The sequence below is a fragment of the Lepisosteus platostomus genome, chromosome 2, assembly GCF_059453375.1.
Source record: "Lepisosteus platostomus isolate fLepPlt1 chromosome 2, fLepPlt1.hap1, whole genome shotgun sequence".
NCBI classification, from domain to species: domain Eukaryota; kingdom Metazoa; phylum Chordata; class Actinopteri; order Semionotiformes; family Lepisosteidae; genus Lepisosteus; species Lepisosteus platostomus.
This window is the reverse complement of record NC_142612.1, coordinates 20,470,629-20,494,125: the sequence shown is the minus strand read 5'-3', so window position 1 is coordinate 20,494,125 and position 23,497 is coordinate 20,470,629. Positions and strand designations below refer to the sequence as shown.

Below are 23,497 nucleotides of genomic sequence, written 5' to 3'. Positions count from 1 at the left end.
TCCCATAAGAAACACTGGAATTATTATTTTCGCTTTACGATCTCCTGCCTTCTGAACAGATTTTCAGGAACAAATTATTATATGGGATATGGGTGTATTTATTTTATTCATGGTATGTTACAGCTGACAGTTGTTTTTTTATTATTGTTTTAAATGACTAACAATTTTATTTAGAAATTCTTTACATTGAATTTCATGTAAAGTTTTGCACGCAATAGATTAATTTGTTTTAATTTGATTGATATTTAGATTTTATACCATATGAACATAACATACAAATAGAACCAACTTACACTTTATAGATTTATGGGGAAGGTGTGATTAGATGAGAGATGAACTATGGATTGAAGAACTGAGAAAGACTGATCAGCTGCCTGTCACACAAGCAATTCTGTTTATCCCAGCTCACATCTGGAATATGCAGATGTGAATATTGTCTCAAAGACTTCCTAATTTAAGTAGTAGTAAATGTACTTGAGGCGTGTAAACCAATAACAAACAAATTAAGAGCTCATAAATCAAAATGTACCTGCTTGTATAATAAATATGAATATTAATTAGCTTTCGTCCAGTCACAACACTGTGGTATGGCACTGTGTGTAAATATAAGGTTAATGAGGTAATCAACGTTAAATGATTGAATGATTGAATTTCTAGCTTACATTCATGTGTGGTTTCATTTATTAAGACTAAAATGAACATTCCACATAAGAAGTGTTTCAATTGAGTGGCAATTTGTCCCATCTGACTCAACAACGTATTACTTAAAATAACTTTATATAAACACCTAGCTCTAATTATCATTCTTATACTTCTGTGGTACCTCAATGAAAGTACCATAGTGCCATCACAATATTATTTTTAAACACAATGACATAGAGATTTGACATTCTGTCACAAGATTTTCCTTTTGTTTTATATTTTTGTAGTCATGGGTTTATAATTTTATCAGTCATTTCTTATTTGTGCAATTCTTTGGTCAGAAGTGCACATTTCTTGATCACATCTGCCACTACGGTGGAAGGGAGAGATAGACCTTAGCAGGGGACAGTCGCGAGGCGAACATATCAGTGGAGGCGGGGGGGGGACAGGCAAACCGGGGAGCAAAGCACGAGTGAAGTGAGAGCTAGAACATGGAAGGGAGAGCGTGCGCGAACAAAGCAGTGGTGCACACACCCTGGGATGAAGGAGCAGTGCTGCATGCTCTCTGGGGCCATGTTGAACACTAGGTACACTCACTGAACAGACTGCAGCTACGCATGTAGGCTGCTGGGGTGCAATCAAATGGTGCTCTTCTAGCTTGTGGTCAGGCAGGTGAGAGTTAAAGCCAGAGAAATTAACCTGATTACAGTCTTAAAAAAACAGAGGGGAAATCCAAAAGGCGAAGTCACAAGAACAGGCAGGGTCCAGACCAAAGGAACAGCTATGATGAGGGGAAAACAGCTATGACGAGGTCAAGACAGGGCAGGTCGGGAAACCGAACTAGGCAAGGGTTGGGGAACACACAGAAAGGAGACGGCAACTCAGGTAGCAACCAGGTAACAAGGAACTGGGGAATACAGGGACACAGGAACACAAGAGCCCAAGAACAAGGCTCAGAAACAGGTAAGCAGGCGTTTCTTATGCCAGAACCCCAAGCGCAGTCTGACCTGGCCTTAAGTAGCCGGCATCGTCTACATTCAGGGTGCTAATAATGATGACCAGGTGACCTACTCAGCAGAAGGGGGGCCCTTTCCCGGGTCGCCTCAGGCCATGTGGCAGGAAGGAAACGCCAGACCAGCGTGGTCCAGCCCGCCACCCCTGCTCCAGCCTGCGCTGGTGAGAGATGTGTGGACAACCTTGCTGCCGTCCTGGAGGGGAAGGCCTGCCAGGTGTTGCTGGATGTACCCGGGGACCAGCGGTACAACTACGCGGCGTTGGCGTCGGCCCTCCGGAGGCTTTTTGGCAGGAGAGGGGAGGCGCCGGGACTGCTGCAGGCAAGGTTGGCCCAACGCTGCTGCCTAGTGGGAGAGCCACTGGGTCCAGTCGCCGCAGAGGTGGCGGATGCCCACCGGGAGATAGCGCTCCAGGCGTTTCTCTGGCCCCTGGTGCCGACTGAGGTGCAGCGCCACGTGATGCTGGCCGCGCCAGTCCTCTTGGAGCAGGCCCTGGCTCTGGCTGAGCAGGCTGATGCTGTATTCGAGGAGACCGGTGGGCACCAATGGAGGGGTGCACGGGGAATCAGATGGGGAGGAGGAAACGGCCAGCGCGGCGGTGCTGGGGGAGCACATCGATCAGGAGTGCCAGGCGCTGGATCGGCACCAGCACCCAGAGGAATGCCTGGAGTGCTATCTCCTGGTGGGCCTCCTCCGGGAGAGTAGGGTAACCCTGGCGGGCTAAGTAGGCCAAGTCTGTGGCGACTGGACCCAGTGGCTCTCCCGCTAGGCAGCAGCGTTGGGCCAACCTTGCCCGGAGCAGTCCCGGCGCCTCCCCTCTCCTGCCAAAACGCCTCCGGAAGGCCGATGCCAACGCCGCGTAGCTGTACCGCTGGTCCCCGGGTACATCCAGCAACACCTGGCAGGGCTTCCCCTCCAGGACCGCGACGAGGTGGCCCACCATCTCCACCTGAGACCAGCTGTTTGCCCAAGCCGCCATCTGGAACTGGGCCTCAAACATTTGCCATGGGATCTCCCCATTATAACGGCTCGGTCTCACTGGCGCAGGCTGGAGCAGGGGTGGCGGGCTGGACCCCGCTGGTCTGGCATCTCTTTCCTGCCACATGGCCTGAGGCGACCCGGGAAAGGGCCCCCCTTCCACTGAGTAGGTCACCGTGGGGTAGCCCTAATAAGGGCTGTGGCCACTGGCGGTGCTGAGGGGTCGTCCCGGCCCCTAGCGGCTGCGGCTCGCCCCCAAAAGGCGCTTTAAGGGATCACTCGGCTGCTGGGGGAACCGGCGCTTTTCTAAATCCGACATCATCGGCCGTTCACTGTCAATCCTCCCGCTTCTAACACCAATGTAATGAATTTGGGTTCGTTGAGGACGAACACAGAGACTCAAACCTGTGGAGTTAAAAACTGCGCTTTATTTCTTCTACGTCACCACCCGCCAGCAGCACTCCCGCACCCAGACAAGAGAGATACATAAGACAAGCCCGCCAGGAGCGCAGGCCCAAGAGAGACAGAGAGAGAGAGAGACCAAGGGGTGCGGAACCAGGGAACTATTTACATGGAAAACGGGCGATCTCCCCAGACTGTACGCCCGTTTCACTGTTACCTGGATACCTCTTGGGGGATATCCTCTATATCCTCTTGGGGAGAATATCCTCTTGGGGGATATTCTAACAACAAGTGATTATAAGACGATCTGTCAAAGTGCAATGAAATACAAGATGCTGGACAGTATGCTTCTCAAAGCGCTTTACAGGATAACAACAATAACAACAACAATTTTACAAGTCCTGGGAGGAAGAATATCATCAATATTAATAATAATAAACTTTATTTTATATAGCGCCTTTAAAGGTGGCTTTAAAAAAAAAAAAATTAATGCATTTGCATTTGCACACAGAGCAGTGTTTACTTGAACATGGAGATGCCAAACTGAATAATTCCTCCACACAACCATTGCAGCGGAATTTGTGTCATTTGGCAGGGCTATGATTCATACAAGTGGTGGTGGATTTGGAGACAAAATGTATTTACATTGGGTTGCTGTAAGTGGAGCACTAATAAGCCCAAAGCTCTTCTTATTATTTTACAAAAGAATGCACCTGACAAGCTGGACAGTATGCTTCACAAAGCGCTTTACAGGATAACAACAACAATTTACAAGTTCTGGGAAGAAAAATATGATCAATATTAATATTAATAATAATAATAAAAATAAAAAACTTTATTTTATATAGCGCCTTTAAAGGTGGCTCCTCAAAGCGCTTTACAGGATAACAACCGATGAAACAACATTGGTTGGGGGTTGAAAATACCTGTGAAACTGGTTTGTTCACAATGTACTGTAGACGGAGTGTTACACCTACGCATTAGCATGTTAAAGGGATTCCATTGAGGACCTGGGCGTGATAATTGTTTTGGTTCTTGATACAGTATCTGATCTGCAAGGCCATTTGAAACAAAAAAACTAAAAATAAGATACAATCTACAGACATTCACAACATAAGCATATCTTAAAAATTTTACATATATTGTTAAATTATTACTTTAGTTAATAAAATTGTTGCAATTTTGTTCTTATTTGGAGGTGGGGATATTCTGACAACAATTGATTTAAAGACAATCTGTCAAAGTGCAATTAAATACAATAATTACGCTGGGGGAACGTTCCGAGGTCCAATTCTTCCGCGACAGGGGTACCTTTAAAGCACAGACGACGGCACTGAAAAAGTTTGGCACGCCCTCTCTTTAAAGCCCTGGCCAAATATGAAGACAGTACGTACAGTTATAATTCAAACTGAATTAAGAACTACTCCTATTTGGCATTTTAGTTATGGAGGCGGAAAGACGCCCCCCCATCTCTGGGTGCCTGAGTTGTCGCCATCTTTAACCATTCTGTGTCCGAGTCACAGCAGGTAGAGACACGTTCGGAAAAAAAGTTCATCCCGGCTACAATACATTATTTTTTATATTTTTGTTGTAAGAGGGAGCAAAACATCAGTATTTACTGCTAGTAATTAGTGTACGATCTATAGTTGAAATCTGAGCCTAAATAAAAAGAAAAAGCATTTTCAGAGAGTAATTACGCTGTGATTATGTAGAATAAGTGATTAGGTTTATGAGCAATCTAATTACTTATTCTTTTAAAACGCTATATAAAAAAAAGTTTATTATTAATTTGGGGACAGAGTGGTGAACATTATTATGCAGAAGACAAAGATAACGATTTACGTTAAAAGACATTTAATTAAACACAGGTTTGTGATTTAAATGGGAATGGGGGTGACGGGAACTCTTAATCTAAATAAAAATAAAATAAATAAAACAGGTTTCGATAGTTAATAACCACTTTTTATGCGCGAAACACGGGTGTTTTTTCTTCCTCCTGATCAGTTTAGAAATCTGTGTACGCTGTAAGGTTTTTACTTCTTAAACTTTTAAAATACACGTTTCAAATAGAAAGAAATCCTCTTCCTGGTACAGTATGTATAGCAGATCAACACGTCTTTTTTACCCAATCAGACGGGTGTCAGATGGTGTCAGCCAATCACCATTCTAAAGCCCTACCGTAATCTCTGGTATAGGGAGACCCCAGAATTCTGTCCCATAGTTTAGATAGGGAAATAAAGTAAATCATTTTCATTTTAGGAAATTATTAAACGCTCGGTTAAAAGCAAAGGAGATTATCTGTTATAGTGGACAAGAATTTGCTGCGGCGTTATTGGAAACCCAAATTTAACAAAAATTCGCTGCCATTATATCCTAGAAGACAGACTGGCGCCAGACCAGGAGAATGCCCGCAGCGTAAAAGAAAATGCCTGATGAACTAGGGAATGGACAGATTCCAAGTGCTTGTACAATCGATGGAAATGTTCAAATAAATGTGCAAAAGAAATAAAATAATAATTTATTTCTTTATCATATTGGCTAGCTAATGTCCTCTCTTTGCTAGTTAGTGGCTGTGTTTCTGCGTTGGGTAGCAACGGGTGACTACAGTATGTTCTCAAGCGGAAGATGTAAACAGCGTAATTTTCTTGTTAAATGATTTTTTTAAATTAAAATTAATTCTATACAGCAATCGCATATTTGGGTACCGTTTCATAAAACTTTCATGCTTAAAATGTTTAGGGAGAAATGGAAGACTGGTGTGTTTTTTCTTTAAACTACCAAGACCAGCCATACACAGTACAGTTTACATACAGTAATGTTTATGTTCCTAAATTAATATAGTTTATGACCTTCAGATGCATTATGCTCCTCTTTTTATGCTCAGCTACTAAAATTTCCCTTTAGTGGTAAAATTTCATATAAATATTCAATACTAAGCGGATTAAAATGTGCACAGTAAAGAGATTAAATGATTAAATCTTTTCACTACCGACCAATGCACCACGAGTGCCCGTCGGTCATTTTGGCCAGCCAATCACTTACCGCGGTGCCCTGCAGTGGCTTGTGGGTAGTTTCCCGCACCGCAGGTTTGTACCGTGCATTTTGAATGGCTGCATCTGTAGCTTTATATACTTTAGTGCAGGAGTGCCCAAACTTTTTTTTCGGGGGCCAGATGGAGAACAATATGGAGTCGCGGGCCATAGGCTACCTTAAATAATAAAAATAATCAAATAACACTGGATATACGTGCATTCCAATAGTCAAATTGCCTTTTAATTTAGGGGACTACCCTAATAGGTGAGTTTTAAGTATTTTGAACTGTAAGCTTGAAATAATCTATATAAATCAGGGCTTCAGACTGCGACTGAAATGGTCGCAAATGTGACAAAAAAGAATTTGCGACAATTTAAAATCTAGTCGCCATTAGCGATGGACATCAAAACTTGTCGTGTCGATATGTGGTCAAATTTCATGTGGTGATGGGGTGTTAATTTACGTCCCTTCGTCGCAGCACATGGCAGTGACTTGGTTAAAAGGTAGCAAGCTAAGAAGCTACGCACTAGAACCCAGGCTACAGCAAACGTTCCACATGGCACTAGTTGATCTGCCAACAATGGCGAAATGTAAAATTACAGACTTTTTTAAAGAGTTTGATTCATCCGTCAACAGGTTTGAATGGCATTTTAGAACTTTGTGGCTTCAGGAATTTACTTGGCTTAGGTATGATAAAGTTAAATAATGTTTTTCGACTTGTTCTTAAGGGCTTAGGAAGTTGCAGGGAAAACTGAGTTTTTCAAAGGGATGAATCATTTAAAAAAAGAAACGGTAAAAAAAAAACATGGAGAGAGTCAGAAGCATAAAAATACTTGTGATTGTGTAATTGCGAAGTGAGACCGAAGGCAGACACCTTTAGCCCGGGCTGTGTTTCGCACCTTTGAAGAAACAGCCAACTTTAAAGAATATGAAATTCTTTAATATGAAATTCGGTTCGTTGCAGACGAACTATTTTGATTCTATAATTTGGCGACTAAAAAAAGTCATTTGGCTCCTAAATGTTTCATTTTAGGAGCCAGTGGCTCCCAAGTATTTTCTTTTAGTCTGGAGCCCTGTAAATAAAGATATCACATAATTTTAATATACCTGTAAGATTTCACAAATTTTACTCTCTAGTGATGATCTAGTAGTTACTCTACTGATAGGAACAGTGATGCTGTGCCCTTCGACTGAAGAATCACTGTCAAGTCAAGTTAAATTTATAGTTCTAAATGAACTCGTGGGCCGTTTCAGAAACTGTGGTGGGCCGTAGTTAGGACACCCCTGCTGTAGTGTATTTGTCCCTTTCAAAGGTTTAAAGAATTGCTTTGCCAAATCACGAAATCATACTTGCGTATGAATTCATACAGAAAATAAAGTAGACATCACTTTCTCAGTGCAATATTTTAAAGTATGTTTACATTTTGTACTTCAGGTTTATCAGTAGATTATTAGTAAGAGCAACAATATGTTCAAAAACTAAGGAAGAATATTTTTAATGGCATGATAGCAGTGAAAACACAATACTACTGTGTTTAGTGATAGTGTTAAACTGTGAAGCTTCTTTTAATGTATAAAACATATTGCATATAACCAGAGCTGTCTTTTTGCAAGGTATTTTGTTTTGTGAATGTTGCACATTTATTGTATCTTTATCTATTATTTTTTCTTCTGAAGGGAATGCAGGTTAAATTAATGTTTAAAAATGTATTAGGGAATGTTTTTTAAAAATATTTTCCATGCATTAAAAGTGCTTAGAAAATATATAAACTGGCAGTCCAAGTACCAATAAAATCACAAATAACGATTGCTTATAGTTGACCTATGGCAGTGAGTCAGAATACAGTACATCAGTATAGGGTAATGTCAGAATGAGTATTGAAGATTTACAGGCCAAAATTAATAACAAGCACACATTTTTCTTTCAGAAAATGGTAATGACTAATTTCCAATCTGAGGGGTTTGAAATATAAATATTTTTATTTAACAATGTTTTTTTCTTTTGTTCAGTTCTGAAATTTTGGTTTCTGTTTTTTTTTAAATAGGTATTTGAAACAAAGGGTGTATCTGTGGTAATTTATATTCAAACTGTCTTTCCATGATAGTACAGTTCTTGAGACTTGTTACTTCTGACGTCTTGTTACATCAGATGTTGTTTATATGAAAGTAGTTTTTAATAGTAAAAGTAATAATACAAGTAAGGACGACAATCTTGCAATATTGGGTTTCTATTTACTAGACTACATGTTGCCAAAATGTTATTAGATTGTATAAAATGTTTCCACCTGCTATAATTGTGATTGATTGCTAACCTTTGTTCAACTGGGCTTTTGATTGTGATTATTACTTAACTTTGATTATTGCCTTTGCATTGGGTTTTTGATTGTGAGTTTTGTGAAAATCAGTATTCTCCTAATCCCAAAATACAGCTTTTTTCTGTATAAGACACCATTCCTGTCCCCTATAGCACATCAAAAGTGATCTTGATCTAACATTTGTTTTACTTCTCCTGATTAATACCCATGTTTGATTTGTCACACATCACTTTTGCCTCTGACATTTTTTCTCAACTTTTCATGTTTATATATACCTTTTTAATATAACGGTCATGTTATACTTAACTAGTTATCTGCCAGTAGTCATAATTGTAATTTGATCAAGAGCAGTAAACAGCAGTAAACCTTCAGTCCCTGAACTTAGTATTTCTCAATATGTACTATTGAGAATGAACATTTGTGATTTTTCCAGAACTTCTTTAAGAAGATAATGATGAAAATAAGTTTAGTAGTTGGACATAAGATCTAATTTTTAATTTGGTGACTGTAAAATATTATGAAGATATAAGGATTTTAAAAACACCCTTGGCAAGAAAAGCTGTTTAATTCATTTTTAAGGACCTTATCTTATTACAACTGTGTAGGCCGAACTGGCCAATTTGTTGTTATTATAATTAGTGGATGATTTTTCTGTGAAAACCAATGAGACTGCTGACTAATGCAATTGTTATTTTTTCTGTATTTGATATTTGCTTTCCCTTTGTGTTGAAATATTTTAATATTTGGTTAATTATAATAATAATTAGATGCATAATAAAGAGAGACAATGAGAAATAACTAGGTATTTTTTTTGTCATTTATATAATTTTTTTTTAATGTTTTATGAGCATACTATTTTCTAAATGATGCATCATATTTAAAAATGTGAAATTGTCATTAAATTAGCATCTCCATATTTCTAAAATGGTTTATTCCATTTTTCTTTCTCTTCTTTCTTACTAAAGTCTGTGATGTGATTCTTCCTCTTGTGGAAACACGTAAGTCATAGGTATTTGCATATCCGTTGTGAGTAATTATTCAGTTTTGTGTCCTTTTGGTATTTGTGTCCCATGTGATATCCCTGGCGGTTAGGTAAACATCCTTCTTGGGATGTGACCTCGTGAATTCCCAACAGCCTTGACATATGTATGCTTAGTTTTTGACTTTGAGGACTGATAATTGCTTTTTTCCCTGCTTGCTTTGTTTAGTTAAGCCTACAGGGGAAAACTGTGAGCTGCTATGCATTTCAGTGAGGTTGTTTTTAAAGGTTATAACACTCGCCATGTAAATACTTCGAGACTCAACAAAGTGATTTACCAACAGATATCATAGAACTGTTGATAGTGAGTCTGCACTATATATTTCTTAACGTTCATAATACTTCTAACATTAATTAATGAAGCAAGACTCAAATGGACTTGACTTTTATAAGATTAACTTAACATTTTAAACTTTCCTAATCCTATATGCCTGGTCAAACACAATAATTAGTGCACAAGACAATTATCAATCTACCTCTGGGGATACACATTTTGTTCTCTTAATCTGGTGTCTTAAATAATTAAGTTTGCATTGAAGACTTCTACGCTCTGTACTGTTCGACACAAGGCAAATGGAAATTCTAGGGCTGAAGATTATTGAACGAATTGTTTTTTTTTTCTTTCTCCTAGTAATAAAAGCAGAAGACCATTTGAATTGCTTTCTGCTTTTATTTAAAAAGACCTCCAGAAACATTATCTCTGACCTAGAACAAAACACACAACATATGTCAGGGAAATACTGTATATTAACCACTATGTTTCTTTCTTGTACAAAAATGACAATATTCTTTGCAGCTTTTTATTTCAGAAAGTGTATCTTGTTGTGCAGTAGAAAATGTAAAATCAGGATAAAGGCAATGTGTAACTGCTGAAATTGGCACAGTAAAAGAAAACAGACTGTACATTGATACAGTATGTGTAAAGCTGAGATTTAACACCAGTAAAAATGTATCTTTACAAAATCATTTTAAACTGTATTGAGATTAGAATTGGGTAATTGAGATTGAATTTTTTTTTTATTCTGAATTTGTGTTCTGCCCTAATAAATCAAATATCAGAAGTATTTCATTAGAAAGGGCACTGAGAATCAAAAGTATATTTTTGTTATAAAAGACAACTGAGTCAATTGCTTGAAGAAACCCACTGCATTGTGTAATGTTATAAATTTACTATCTTGATGTGCAGTGAAGGTTTTTGTTCAATTCTTAATAGGTTAAGATTTAATGTTAAATCTTAACACTCAATATAACACCTAAATGAATTAACTTTAATGATATTTGAGTGTTTAAATTCCAAGATTTACTTATCTTTCTAAAGACTAAAAAGACTTATGCAGTTATTTATTATGGTCAGCAGAATGCTTGCATGCAAAAACAACCTGCAAAAGGCTCTGAGAGGCATATGTTCAAATACACAATTATTGCTTAATTGCTGGCATCTAGTAATTCATCTCCATTGAGGTCATCACGTCAGATAACCCCAGGAGTATCAATTACTTTTACAAGTGTTATCGCTACCTTTTACATTATTAAGCGCTTGTTTTTAAGATGTTCTGATTAAATGTAAATGAACACAATTTAAGAAAATATAAATATAGTTTCATATTTTATTATTTATCTTTATAAAATAAAATTAAAAATAATTAGCTATTTTTTTAAATTTGTGCAACATGTATTTCTTTACATATTTCTCATTATTCCTTTCCCCTAAAGAAAAATCATTACATCTGCTGTTCTTGAACTGTACACATAAGTAAAAACCTTTACTGACGTATTATGACTCATGTTTTTTTTTCTCTAGTAATTGCCCAGCTAATGAAGAAGAACATATGGGTCTGGGGTGTGTGAGGAATTAATATCTGTTAATGTGTGATTACTTTGCAGCCAAAAAAGAGGAGGAAGAACTGGAGGAGAAAAAAACAATCAAAAAAAGAATTAAAGAGCTCAAAGTCCTGGATCCTAAGATAGCTCAGAACCTATGTAAGTAAACCTCTTACAGCATATTTATTTTCTTTTGTGATAAACTGATGTAAAGTTATTCATATTCTCTAGGTAAGGTTAGGACCATGTTTTTAAATAGTTTTAGATTAAATAGCAACATGGCTTTGATATTATTAAAGTCTAATTAATTCCTTACCCTTAGATAGTGCTTTTCCGTACACTCCACTGAAAGCTCCACCACCACCAATGTGTAGCATCCACCTGGATGACACGACGGCAGCCATAGTGCCCCAGTATGCTCACCACACACCAGCTATCAGTGGGGAGGAGAAGAGCAAATTCATAAATGGGGATTATTATGAGTCCATCAATAGTAAAGGCCAGGGGGAAATTAATCCAGGACACCAGAGTAACACCCCTACACTTTTCGAGAAACACCCTGACAGACAGTCAGGACCTCGGTTTTACATCTCGTCCGAATGTCGGCGCCTTTTAACAGTATAGTGTCCCCATCACTATACTGGGCCATTAGGACCCACACAGACTAAGGGGTGAGTGCCCCTTACTGGGATCTATAATACCTCCTCCAGCAGCAACATTAGTTTTTCCCAAGAGTTCTCCCAACCAGGTACTGACCAGACACACACGTGATTAGCTTCAGTGGTTGCCAGTTGTTTTTTTTAAACCCATCTCTACCCCCCCAACTTTGGAGGACTTCTTTATTTTTATTTTTTATTTTTTTGTCAGTTGTGAGTTGCAGGGTGATATGGCTGCTGGCCTCTTACGTTTTTTACATATGGAAAATATTTGTCCACTGTTTAATTTCACAGTTTTTTTATAAGACATACAGTACGATTAAGACTTATGTCTACCCAAAAGGTTCAGAGATATTTGTTTTATATATATATATTTAGGACTAAACTAGTGGATCATCTATATGAAAATAAGACACTAGGGAACAGTCAACATGGATTTTAAAAAAGGTTGTTCTGCTTAAGTGTTTTTTTATTCTATTACAGTAACACTTGAGACTGTACATACAATATGGAATTTGTATACAGTATTTTGAAAAGGCTATTTTATATTAAATTATAAGTTTCTAAGTTAATTGCAATAAAATAATTTGCAAATTAAAATTAGAATTACAATTTGGGAAATGTATGTTTGAACTGAGAACTGGTTAATGGATTGAAATCAGAGTAGCAATTTTTGGTGAATGCTATTATTTGGGTATTAGTGGAGTACTGCAGGGATCTGTACTAGGGCTACTGTTTTCCTTGATTTATATCCAATGTCTACATCCAGGTGTTGTTAGTAAGTTGTCAGGTTTGCAGACAGTATCAAAACAGGAGGATTAACAAAAATTGTAGAAGCAGAAAAAGTGATTACAAATGTTTTAAAAGGAATTCACACTGGCTGGTTACTATTAGTGTAGAAAAGATTTATACATAGCAAAAGCATAGTCTATAGATGGATATAGATACAAAATAGGGAACAATGAGCTTGAAGAATTTGCTTGTGAAAAGACTTTGGTATTTGTTGACAGATCATTTACATATAGACAATGTGGGACTGCAATAACAAAAGGCAAACAATATGTTACGATATATAGATGGAAGCATAGAATTTAAATCAGGGGATGATACATTAAATGATAGAATATGTAAGACCTTATTTAGAATATTGTTTCAGGTTGCCACTTGCAAAAATGATGTAGTTTCATTGGAATCGGTCCATAAAAAGTAAACCAGTTGTATAACCAGGCTTTAATTAATATCCTACATTAACAGACTTGCATAACTGATTTCTGAAGTCTTAAACAGATATAATTTAATTTAACAAGAGCAGGCCATTCAGCCATTCTGGCACATTTGTTAGTACTTTATTTGTACATGGATCTCGTGCTGATCTTTGTTGAAGGAAGCCAGGGCTTCGGCTTTAACCACATAGCTAGTTCGATAATCCCACAACCTTTTGGGTAAATAAATGCCTCCTTTTCTCAGATTTAAATGCACTTCAATAAAGTTTTCACTTTTGTCCTCTGACTCCTGTTTCACTGTGCATTGTGACTGAAAACGTCCACTGTATTGACTTAATGTTTTGAGCATTTTGAATACTTGTATCGGGTCTTATCTTTTTATGACTGCAATGTTTCAGTTCTTTCAGTCTGTCAGGGTATTCTTTTAAGTCCTGGAATGCATCTGGTTAATGTTTTCTGTATGGATTCAGAACATCTATATTTTTTTTGTAATCAAAATTATTTTATTGCTTTGACATTGTTCACTAATCCTTCTGATTTGGTATCTTTTGCAAACATAACTAGTTTCCTAACTATACCAGAATCTAAAGCACAGATTCCTTAGATAATCCACTAATTGTATTACCCAGATTTGATTTTTGATTTGATTTGATTTTCACCACATATCTGCACTTCTGTTTTCTATTATTATATTAACCAAATGTCTACATGCATACATTTACATGAATGCCAACCACCTGAAATTTAATAGTCTTTTATGAAGCACTTTATCAACAGCCTTCTGAAAATCTGAATATACCATATGCTCTGTGTGTATCTATTTCTGTTGTTGCTTGTTTGAAGAGCTCTAACAAGTTGGGCAGGAAAGAACTACCTTTTTTAAATCCACATTGACTATTCCCTAGGATACTACTCTCGTATACTGTAGTTAATCCTGTAGTTAGAATAATTGTTTCAATAAACTTCAATATAATACAATCACACTTAATGGTCTAAAATTAAATGATGGGCACTGCATTAACAAACTAACATTTTTTTCCTGTTTTTCTCGGATGGTCACCTGTTCAGATACATGGCTTTGTCAATTACAAAGGGTCTGTTGTACTTAAATGTGTGGGAACAGAATTAGTAAAAATGGAATAATGGTGCATAGGTATTACCTGGTCACCTTTATTTTTCAATAAAAACACAAGATTGTTTAACAAAAGAAGAAAACCATTAATCTTTGATAACATTCTTGATTCTTTAAATATTTATTTACCCACAACAATAACAAATGGCTGAATGAATACATAAATCTTAATTTCCAGTTTCCAGTTTTGTTCATTTATTTCACTGAAGCATATTTTCACAAAAAATCTTAAACAGTTTTGTATTTGGTATGTAATGTGTATGTGATGTGTATTTTCCCCTTAATTTTAAACTCAAACATGTTCCAAGCTCATTGCAACATTTATACAGAGCAGCTGCACAAAACATTAGACTGAGGAAGTTTGATAGGAACAGAGATCTAGCAGTGAAATGTGCCTTAAGAGGATTGTAAAGCTCTGTGCCTTGGAGTGGTGATGTAAACTTTAATGTGTGTGTTGTGGTCCCGGTGGTTTCCTGACCAAAGGTGTCCCTCCTCAAATGGTCATTTAGGGCTTAGAATTATTAATGATCCTCTTTTGAGCAATACAATTGTGAAGATACTTGAATAGATACTGATTTAAGCAGTTCATAGAGTTTTATCAAGAAGGCATTTGACCTTTGTTTCCAGTATTAAATGAAAATGAGGCTAATCATCTAAGTCAAAGTAATAAATTATGCAGATGAAAACTAGAATGCTGTGAATACTGTCCTAATGGGAAATGATGCAGATCTCTTGCATGAAAAACACATTGATAATACACAAGGGGTATTTGTTTATACCTTCGTATTGGCAAGACTGTTGCCTGCACTGCATTATGAATATGTTTTTGTCTGTTTTGAAGTAAATGAACTGTCCCCTTTTCATATGTATTTTTTTAATTTGGAGACAAAAATGAACTGGAGTGTAAACTACACTTTTTCATAATAAACGTAGAATCTCAGGTCCATTCATTCATAACATAATGTAATTCTTAATTACTGTCATCCTAAAATTATTGAGAAGATCTGATGGACACTGGGGTTAAAACATCATTATAGAGATAATGTGTCCAGTGATTATTTATAAATTATTTGTTATTTCAATGTGAAATTGAAACCTCATACCTACTCTAATTTAAGTCAGAAAGATTACTTATTTTCTGTGCATGTTGGTGTAAAATGATTTCACAGTGCATCTAGGCAACTACTGTTTAAATGCAGCTTATGCAAGAAAATTCACCTGATGGAATTAAACAGATCATTTCTTGTAATTAATCTCATGCTCCTCGTTTATATTTATATAGCAATCTTTTTGGGTTCCTTCCGGATGCCTTATGAAGAAATCAAGCAAATGGTATTAGAGGTGGATGAAGAACAACTGACGGAACCTATGATACAGGTATTCATCTACAGAATATTTTGCTTCTCAAGGTGAAAAGGGATTTCTTTCAGTGTAATTTAAAAAATCTGTCCATCTTGTTCACATATACAAAATATGGTATCTTCAATTATAAGAAAAATGTGCTCATGAAAACATGGATTGACAGATTTTTTTTACTATGTACTGTAGGTAGTTTGCTATCATGAGAAATTCTGAAAAGGTGATTATCATCTGCCTAGTAAGCACTGCTGTACTCAGTCTTAAACTGCAATGTTTTATGAGTGTCTTAAGTTATGAGAATTGTTGCTTAGACGTTTGACAGATAACTATTTTGTAATTTGCTTAATATGTATATTTCTCATTTTTGACACTTAGAAGGTGTTTACAATACTAGTCATGTTATGAATCTGAGTGAAGTAGGGAAATGAGCAGAGCAGGAAAATGTTATCATGTTTCATTTGTTATCAAAATTTCTCACCTAAATAAGTTGCAGAAGCCCTTTCAGTGCCTCTTATGCAATTTCCACTCGTCTGAATTCTAAAAAAGAGACAGACTTAAGACCTTTGTGTGTAACCAAATTAAAGCAAGAGAAAATGTGCTCAGTTGATTTATGTGTTTGGACCAGTGTCTGCTGGCATCTGAGGTCTGAACAGTAAATATGATATGAGGACAATGACAGCACTAATCAAACACAGGTCACAAGATTTGTTTCTATTCAGTTAGAGGTCCTGACCTCTGAACATGTCTCAGGCATTTTTTAATATGCACTTGTCTGTGGGCACTTTCAAGGACCTCATTGGCTGTATATTTATATTTTCTCTTGTGGTTTTATTATTTAAAATGAACCAAGCTTTTGTTTTGACCAACCTGATGGATGTCAGTGAGTTGTTGATGCACATTTGTAGAACACTGTGGTAATTGCTGTATAAAACAAACTAGTTCAAGTTCAAAGTTTGACAGGTGAAAGACAGGTGAAAACAGAAAGAATAAAAGCAGTAGACGAGAAGTGCAAAGACAGTATCTTTCAGTGTACCATAAAATACAAAGTACCATGTATAGTATATACACTAATAGTTATATAAAAAATAATATACAATCCAGAACCAAAAACGTTTACTATGCATGACAAAAATGCAACATTCACCAGTTAGTGGTAGTAGCTAATAGTCAGTCATTTTGCATTTACTTGTTACCTATTCAAGACTCATAACGCTTAGGAATTAAAACTGTTTCTGAACCTGGAGGTCTGTGTTTTGATAATGTAGTGCCACCTGCCAGACCTGCCAGGTTTGATCAGTTTGTGTCCATGGTGATTCTAATCCTGTATAATGGCACAGGCTTTATTTTATCAGCCCTCTGTATGGCCTTTCTGTCCCATGTGGTTGTGTTGTCATACCATACTGTGATGCCAGCAGTCAGGACACTCTCCATGGTGCTATGATAAAAACTCAAGAGTATCCTCGTACTCATCTTGCGTTTCCTCAGACACCTCAGGAAGTGGAGGACCTTTTGTGCCTTTTTCAGAATCATTTCAGTATTCAGTCCACGTGAGGTCGTCAGAAATCTGCAATCCAAGGAATCTGAAACAACTAAATTTCCACTGATGTTGATCAGATTATGACCCTCTCTACAATGAGTCCACAATGAGTTCTTTTGTCTTGGTGACATTCAGGTCTAGGTTTTTCTCACAACACCACAATATCAGATCTGCTACCTCCTTGCTGAATGTAGACTAGTCTTTATTACTAATCAGATCAAGTACTGTGATGTTATGTGTTAAATTTGATTATATGGTTGTTTCTGTATTTGTCCCAAGCAAAGAGTGAGTACTCTTGAGTATTCTTGAGGGGCTTCAGTGTTCTGAGACAGTGTGATTTTTTTGTTTATCTTTACCACCTATGTTCTGCCCATTAGAAAATCCAGTATCCAGTTGCACATGGAGTTACACAGGCCCAGGTCTTTAAGCTTCAGTTTGGAGAGAACAATTGTATTGAAGTAGAGCTTTAATCAGTTATTAGCATCCTGGTATAGGTGTCATATTTAATGTAAGTCATTTTCAAGCACATCTTAGTGAGTGCCTCTGGATGGTAGTTATTCAGGCATGTCACCTTGGTTTTCTTGGATGGTGGCACCGTCCACGGTGGTTTAATTGAAGCATGTTGGTATGACAGATAGGGACAGTGACAGGCTGAAAATGTCTATGAATAAGGGAGTTAAGTGATCTGCAAAGGTTTTAAGAATTTGGGGTGAAACACCATTTGGGCCAGCTGCTTTGCAGATTTTTATCTTTATAACTCATGTTCAATGAGTTGTAGCACAAAAGCCCCTGATTCACCGAGAAACCAGATGGAAGGCTTGGTGTTTTGAGCTTCAAACTGGCGATAAAACTTATCAGCCTACCTGGAAGTGAGGTGTTCAACGATGGTGATATGACTGGTATTCCTTTTAATCTAGTCGATGGAAAGGCCCATCTGAGCAAGAGAATCTAGACTACTACAGTAGTTCAAATATATTAATTGATGACCTGAATGCATACTGATCAAGACCTTAAACTTCACATGCTGCCTTTCTTACGGCTGTTCTAGCTGTACAGCGCACACCTTTAAGCTACTTGTGCAACTTTGGCTTCCATGTTAGATGAAAATGTGAAAGTTTCAGTATGTCATTTGGTGCCCTCGCCATTGAGCCATTGAACATCTAGGAATTGGATAACAACGAACAGGCAAATGCTTGTCCAGGTTGTACAAGAGGAATACAACAGAATCCCACAAGATTGCATCTTCAACCAGGTTTCAAAACATTCATTGCACACAGCGTATATAGCTTTGTGGCTACATACTACTAACTTGTGGCTTTACAGTGTACCTTATGTTTATCGACACTGTTAATGACAAGTGCTAATTATCATAATGAATTTACCTATGCCCCATATGTTCAATATAACATCAGTGCATCTGCTGCAAAATAGCTTTTTTTAAATAACATCTTTATGGATTTGTGTAGTATAAGCAGCATTGGGGAACGTGTTCTTAAAAAGAAATCTATTATACAGTACTTACAAGTTTTGTAAGGGATTACTTTTTGTACATTTTCACCAATTACTTGTAATTATCTTTTGATTCTCTTCTTCTTCTTCTTTTTCACAGCCTTAGTCCCAGACTGTCCTGGGGTCAGCTGCTTTGGTTGCTCTTATCTTTTGATTCTCAATATACAGATATATATATATATATGTTTTTAGAATAATAAATACATTATTGGTAGCCAGTATTTAGCCTTGTATTTGCTATGGTGTTAGGCAGCCAATTTAAGTAAATACGAGACTTAATTCTCATGTAGTTTTTTGTTAATTTTGTTCTTAACTTTTAATGCAAGAGGCTTCCACAATGTTTTTGACCTGTGTTTATTTTTTTCTCATTTATGTAATGTGCTAAGGTTTTAGCAATGACATGAAAGCAAAAATTTTCATTAATATATTTTTTGTATCCTGACCTCATATAGAAAAAGAAATAGAGGAACAAACAAAAATACAGAATTACAAAAAGCATTTTCATAGCACACAGTGTATGATTGTTTTAATTTTCTTTTACATTATATCGCATGTTTATTGTCACTAAGTATTTAAGCATTACATATTTGTATAACATTTTTTACTGTTTCCTATCCGTAATCTTGGATGTACACTTTTTAGTGCTGCATATGTGTTAGCTTCTGTGCAATTTATTGTATACAGTATGTATTTCTAAGATGTCTAATTACCTTGAAGATTAATGTTCTATTCAGAAAACAAACAACTGAAGGTGACTTGAAAATAATCAAGATATATATATATAACAACTATATAATATTTTATATGTAAGTTGTTTAAGAAAAGTTTACAAATGAGAAGAGATCATCTAGTAAACTGTAGTCTGTGGTTTTATAAATCAAATGATTACTCATGATTGTTGCAGACTGTAATTTTTTTTTCTCAAATAGACTTGTTTCTAATTCCGTCTCCCTGTGTTCTTCATCTTCAGAACCTGGTTAAACATCTGCCTGAGCAGGAGCAACTAAATGCCTTGGCTAAGTTTAAAAAGGAATATGCCAACCTTTCTGAACCAGAGCAGTTTGGAGTGGTGGTAAGTATTTAGTTTAAGGTCATTAATTTATACTCATATCTTCCTATTTGTCATTTTATCTCTGTTTCATTCTATGTAATCATTAACACAATTATAAAACTGTTTTCTAATTAATTTCTTAAGTAAACAATTATTCGAAACATTTGTAGCTTTATTTCTGATCTAATTTTATTTCTTAGTTAAGAACTAATCGCTCAACCATGCTTCACTGTGACTTTTACAAAATAAATAAATTCAGAAAAGGCTTGTGTTGAATAGAATATTTCCTTCTTGTATTAACATAACACAGATTATCAAAGGTGTACTAAAGAGTCTCTTAGACAGGTTAAATTCAGTTCAGCCTCATCATGATTTCTTTAGAGCAGATTGTTTTGCATGTGTTACAAATTGCGTGACCCCTCAATTCAGTACTTCACTGAATTGAATTGACTTTACTGAATTTACTGAATTGAACAAAGTACAGTTCTTTGCAGACGCCTATACCATCTATCAATTATAAAGGTATCTAGGACTCATCTTCCCTAGCCACAGGTTCTGTTAATCTCCCAGAATTACCAGTGCACGCACAGACCAGCAACATACACTGCTATGGTTTAAGTGCCCTTTTTATTTTCTAGTGATAACAACAGTTAAGTGTCTCACTGTCTACCCACGACATTTTACAAAACCATCTCCAAAGGTACACATTCTGGACCAGCCATCAGCTCCCCATTGGACCCCAGTTACCAAACAAATGTCCTAAAATAATGCAGTCCAGTGTCAGGGTGAGGTGAGGGGGAGATGATGCCAGAGCCTTCCTCGGCTGCTCAGTGTTAATTCCTTGGTCTCTGAGTCCTCTCCTGGGTCCAATGCAGTAATCAGTCCTGCAAACCTCCCTTCTTACAAAAGTCTTGCCTGGGGCTTTTTAAGCCTTCTTAACAAGGGTTCTTGACTCTTTGCCCAGGAGGTGGAAGTGCATTAGTGAAGCTTTGGGTGTAGAAGGAGCCAACTGCCCATGCACAATCAGGAAATGGATGTACACAGATGACCAGGTGTAAACATTTTTAGGGCCCTCCCCTCTCAATCAGAGGCACAGTTAAATCTTTTTAGCAACACCTGACGTTACCCCTGAATCGTATGATAATTGCCAGGCCTTTGATCAGTGCAGGAAAGGTTAAGTTCACACTGCATCAGGGTGTCACTAGCCCATAAATGCAATTTAACATCTATTCAACCCACAACACTTTGTGCCCAAACACCCATCCTTTTCACTCTGTGATATATTATAGCAAGTTACTGTAATACTGAGTGAAACAGGAACCTTACTACTACTGTAGTGTAATGCACTACAAATAATAAAGATAGATAGATACTTTATTGATCCCGTGAGGGAAATTGCAGTGCAACAGCAGCTTAACACACACAACACAGCCACAGTGTAACGAATTATATAATAATAGTACAATACATACAATACAATACAAGAGTTACTCACAGTCCGGACACACAAGAGCAAACTAGAACAGAACAGTACACAGAAAATCGTATCACACGTATGAATATAAATATAGAGGTAACCATAGATATAAATATAAATATAAATGTATTGCACAGGTCCCTGGCATATATTGCACAAAAGTGGTTGTAAACGGGAAAAAGAAAAAGAAAGAGAACAGATGTAGCAGTAGATGTGTATATGCGTTTAGTCCAGAAACAGGTCACTGTCGATGTTGCCTCTGCCAAGACGCAAGGTGGATGCGTTGTACAGTCTTATGGCAGATGGCAAGAATGACCTTCTGTAGCGCTCCCTGTCGCACCGTGGATGAATCAGTCTATTGCTGAACGTGCTCTTCATTCCTGCAAGCCTGTCATAGAGGGGATGGGAGAAGTTGTCCATGATGGCCTCTAGTTTGGACATCATTCTCCTCTCAGCCACTACCTCCAAGGGGTCCAGGTCAGACCCAATGACAGAGCTTGCTCTCCTGATGAGCTTGTTCAGCCTTTTGGAATCTACTGCTCTAATCCCAGAGCCCCAGCACACCACTGCGTAGAAAATGGCACTCGCTACCACCGACTGATAAAACATATGTAGCATCTTACTACACACATTGAAGGACCTGAGCCTCCTCAAGAAGTAAAGTCGGCTCTGTCCGTTCTTATAGATGGCCTCTATGTTCTTAGACCATTCCAGTCTATCGTCGATGTGCACTCCCAGGTACTTGTACGAGTCCACCATCTCCACGCCACTCCCATGGATGTAGACAGGAGTAGGTTTGACCTTTTTCCTCCTGAAATCTACCACCAGTTCCTTTGTCTTTGTAACATTCAGTTCCAAGTGGTTCACCCCACACCACTCCACAAAGCTGCTGACCAGTCCTCTGTACTCCTCCTCCTGCTCACCCTTGATACATCCCACAATTGCAGAGTCATCTGAGAACTTTTGCAGGTGGTATGACTTTGAGTTGTACTTAAAGTCCGAAGTATAGAGGGTGAAGAGGAATGGAGAAAGAACTGTCCCTTGAGGTGCCCCTGTGTTACTCACTACCTGTTCAGACACACAGTTCTGAAGTCTCACAGACTTTGGTCTGCCCGTCAGGTAGTCAGTGATCCACGAGGTCGTGGAGGCATCGACTTGCATCTCCTCCAGCTTCCTCCTTAGAAGTAAGGGCTGGATGGTATTGAAGGCACTGGAGAAGTCGAAAAACATGATCCTTACAGTGTTGCCAGCCCTGTCCAGGTGTGAGTAGGCCCTTTGCAGCATGTAGATGATCGCATCCTCCACACCAACACTGGGCTGGTAGGCAAACTGTAGGGTGTCCAGTGATGAGCTGACCAGGGGTCTCAGGTGGGATAAGACCAGCCTCTCCAGTGTCTTCATGATGTGAGAAGTCAGTGCAACTGGTCTGTAGTCGTTGAGGACAGAGGGGCGCCCTTTCTTTGGTACCGGGACCAGGCATGATGTCTTCCAGAGCACCGGGACTCTCTCCAAGCGCAGGGTCAGGTTGAACAGTCGCTGGAGCACTCCGCTCAGCTGATCAGCACAGGCCCTCAGAACTCTGGGACAGATGTTATCTGGTCCTGTGGCCTTACCCTCGTGCAGCCTCTTCAGCTCCTTCTTCACCTGGTCAGCTGTGATGGTCAGCTTGGCCCGGGGGATGATGCTCATAGTGCTTTCAGTGCTGGAGGTGTTAATGGCGGAAGTGTTGGAGAGTGGCAGCTGTGGGGGATGGGTGGGTGAGTAGCATACATGGAAAGCATACATTCCATTTAAACTGTACTGCCTGATATATTGTTTTTGTGATTAACAGCTTTACAACACATTTTTATAGTTGAAAGGACTCTGTGCAGTAATAATCGTTCACACAATTTTAGAATAAATTAACTTGTCTCTTTGTTATCACTTACTTATGTAATGAATTTCAAACAAGAATTCAGTAAAGGAGATGAAATATCTCTCAAAACAACCCGGGGATTAAGTTGTAGAAAAGCACAGATCAAGAGAAAGGTATATATATATAAACTGTAAAGGATTCTGAATATCCCTTTGAGTGTGGTGAAATAGATCATTAAAATGGTTAAAAAATGGAAGATATATGTTACTCCACATGTTATACAAGTCTTCTGTTCCTCAAGTCTTTACATAAACTAAATTTACATAAGTTAGAAGTGACGTTTTCTTGGCTGTTGTGTGAACACAAGAAGAGAAATAACCTAAATGTAATTGCAGAGATCTTCTTTTATAGTTCAAGTTCAATGCTTCATTACTTTAACAACTAGTGGCATGGAA

At 37.8% G+C, this 23,497-nt stretch overlaps 1 protein-coding gene across 1 annotated transcript in view; it reads left to right on the top strand.

The window, feature by feature from the left end:
- Positions 1–23,497, top strand: part of diaph3 (diaphanous-related formin 3) — a 459,783-nt gene that overhangs the window by 283,732 nt on the left and 152,554 nt on the right. Inside the window, exons 18-21 of the mRNA XM_088603117.1 lie at positions 9,349–9,381; positions 11,307–11,402; positions 15,537–15,631; positions 19,630–19,731. Of these exons, the coding sequence (XP_088459243.1) occupies positions 9,349–9,381; positions 11,307–11,402; positions 15,537–15,631; positions 19,630–19,731 (326 nt within the window). The remainder of the gene's footprint in view (positions 1–9,348; positions 9,382–11,306; positions 11,403–15,536; positions 15,632–19,629; positions 19,732–23,497) is intronic.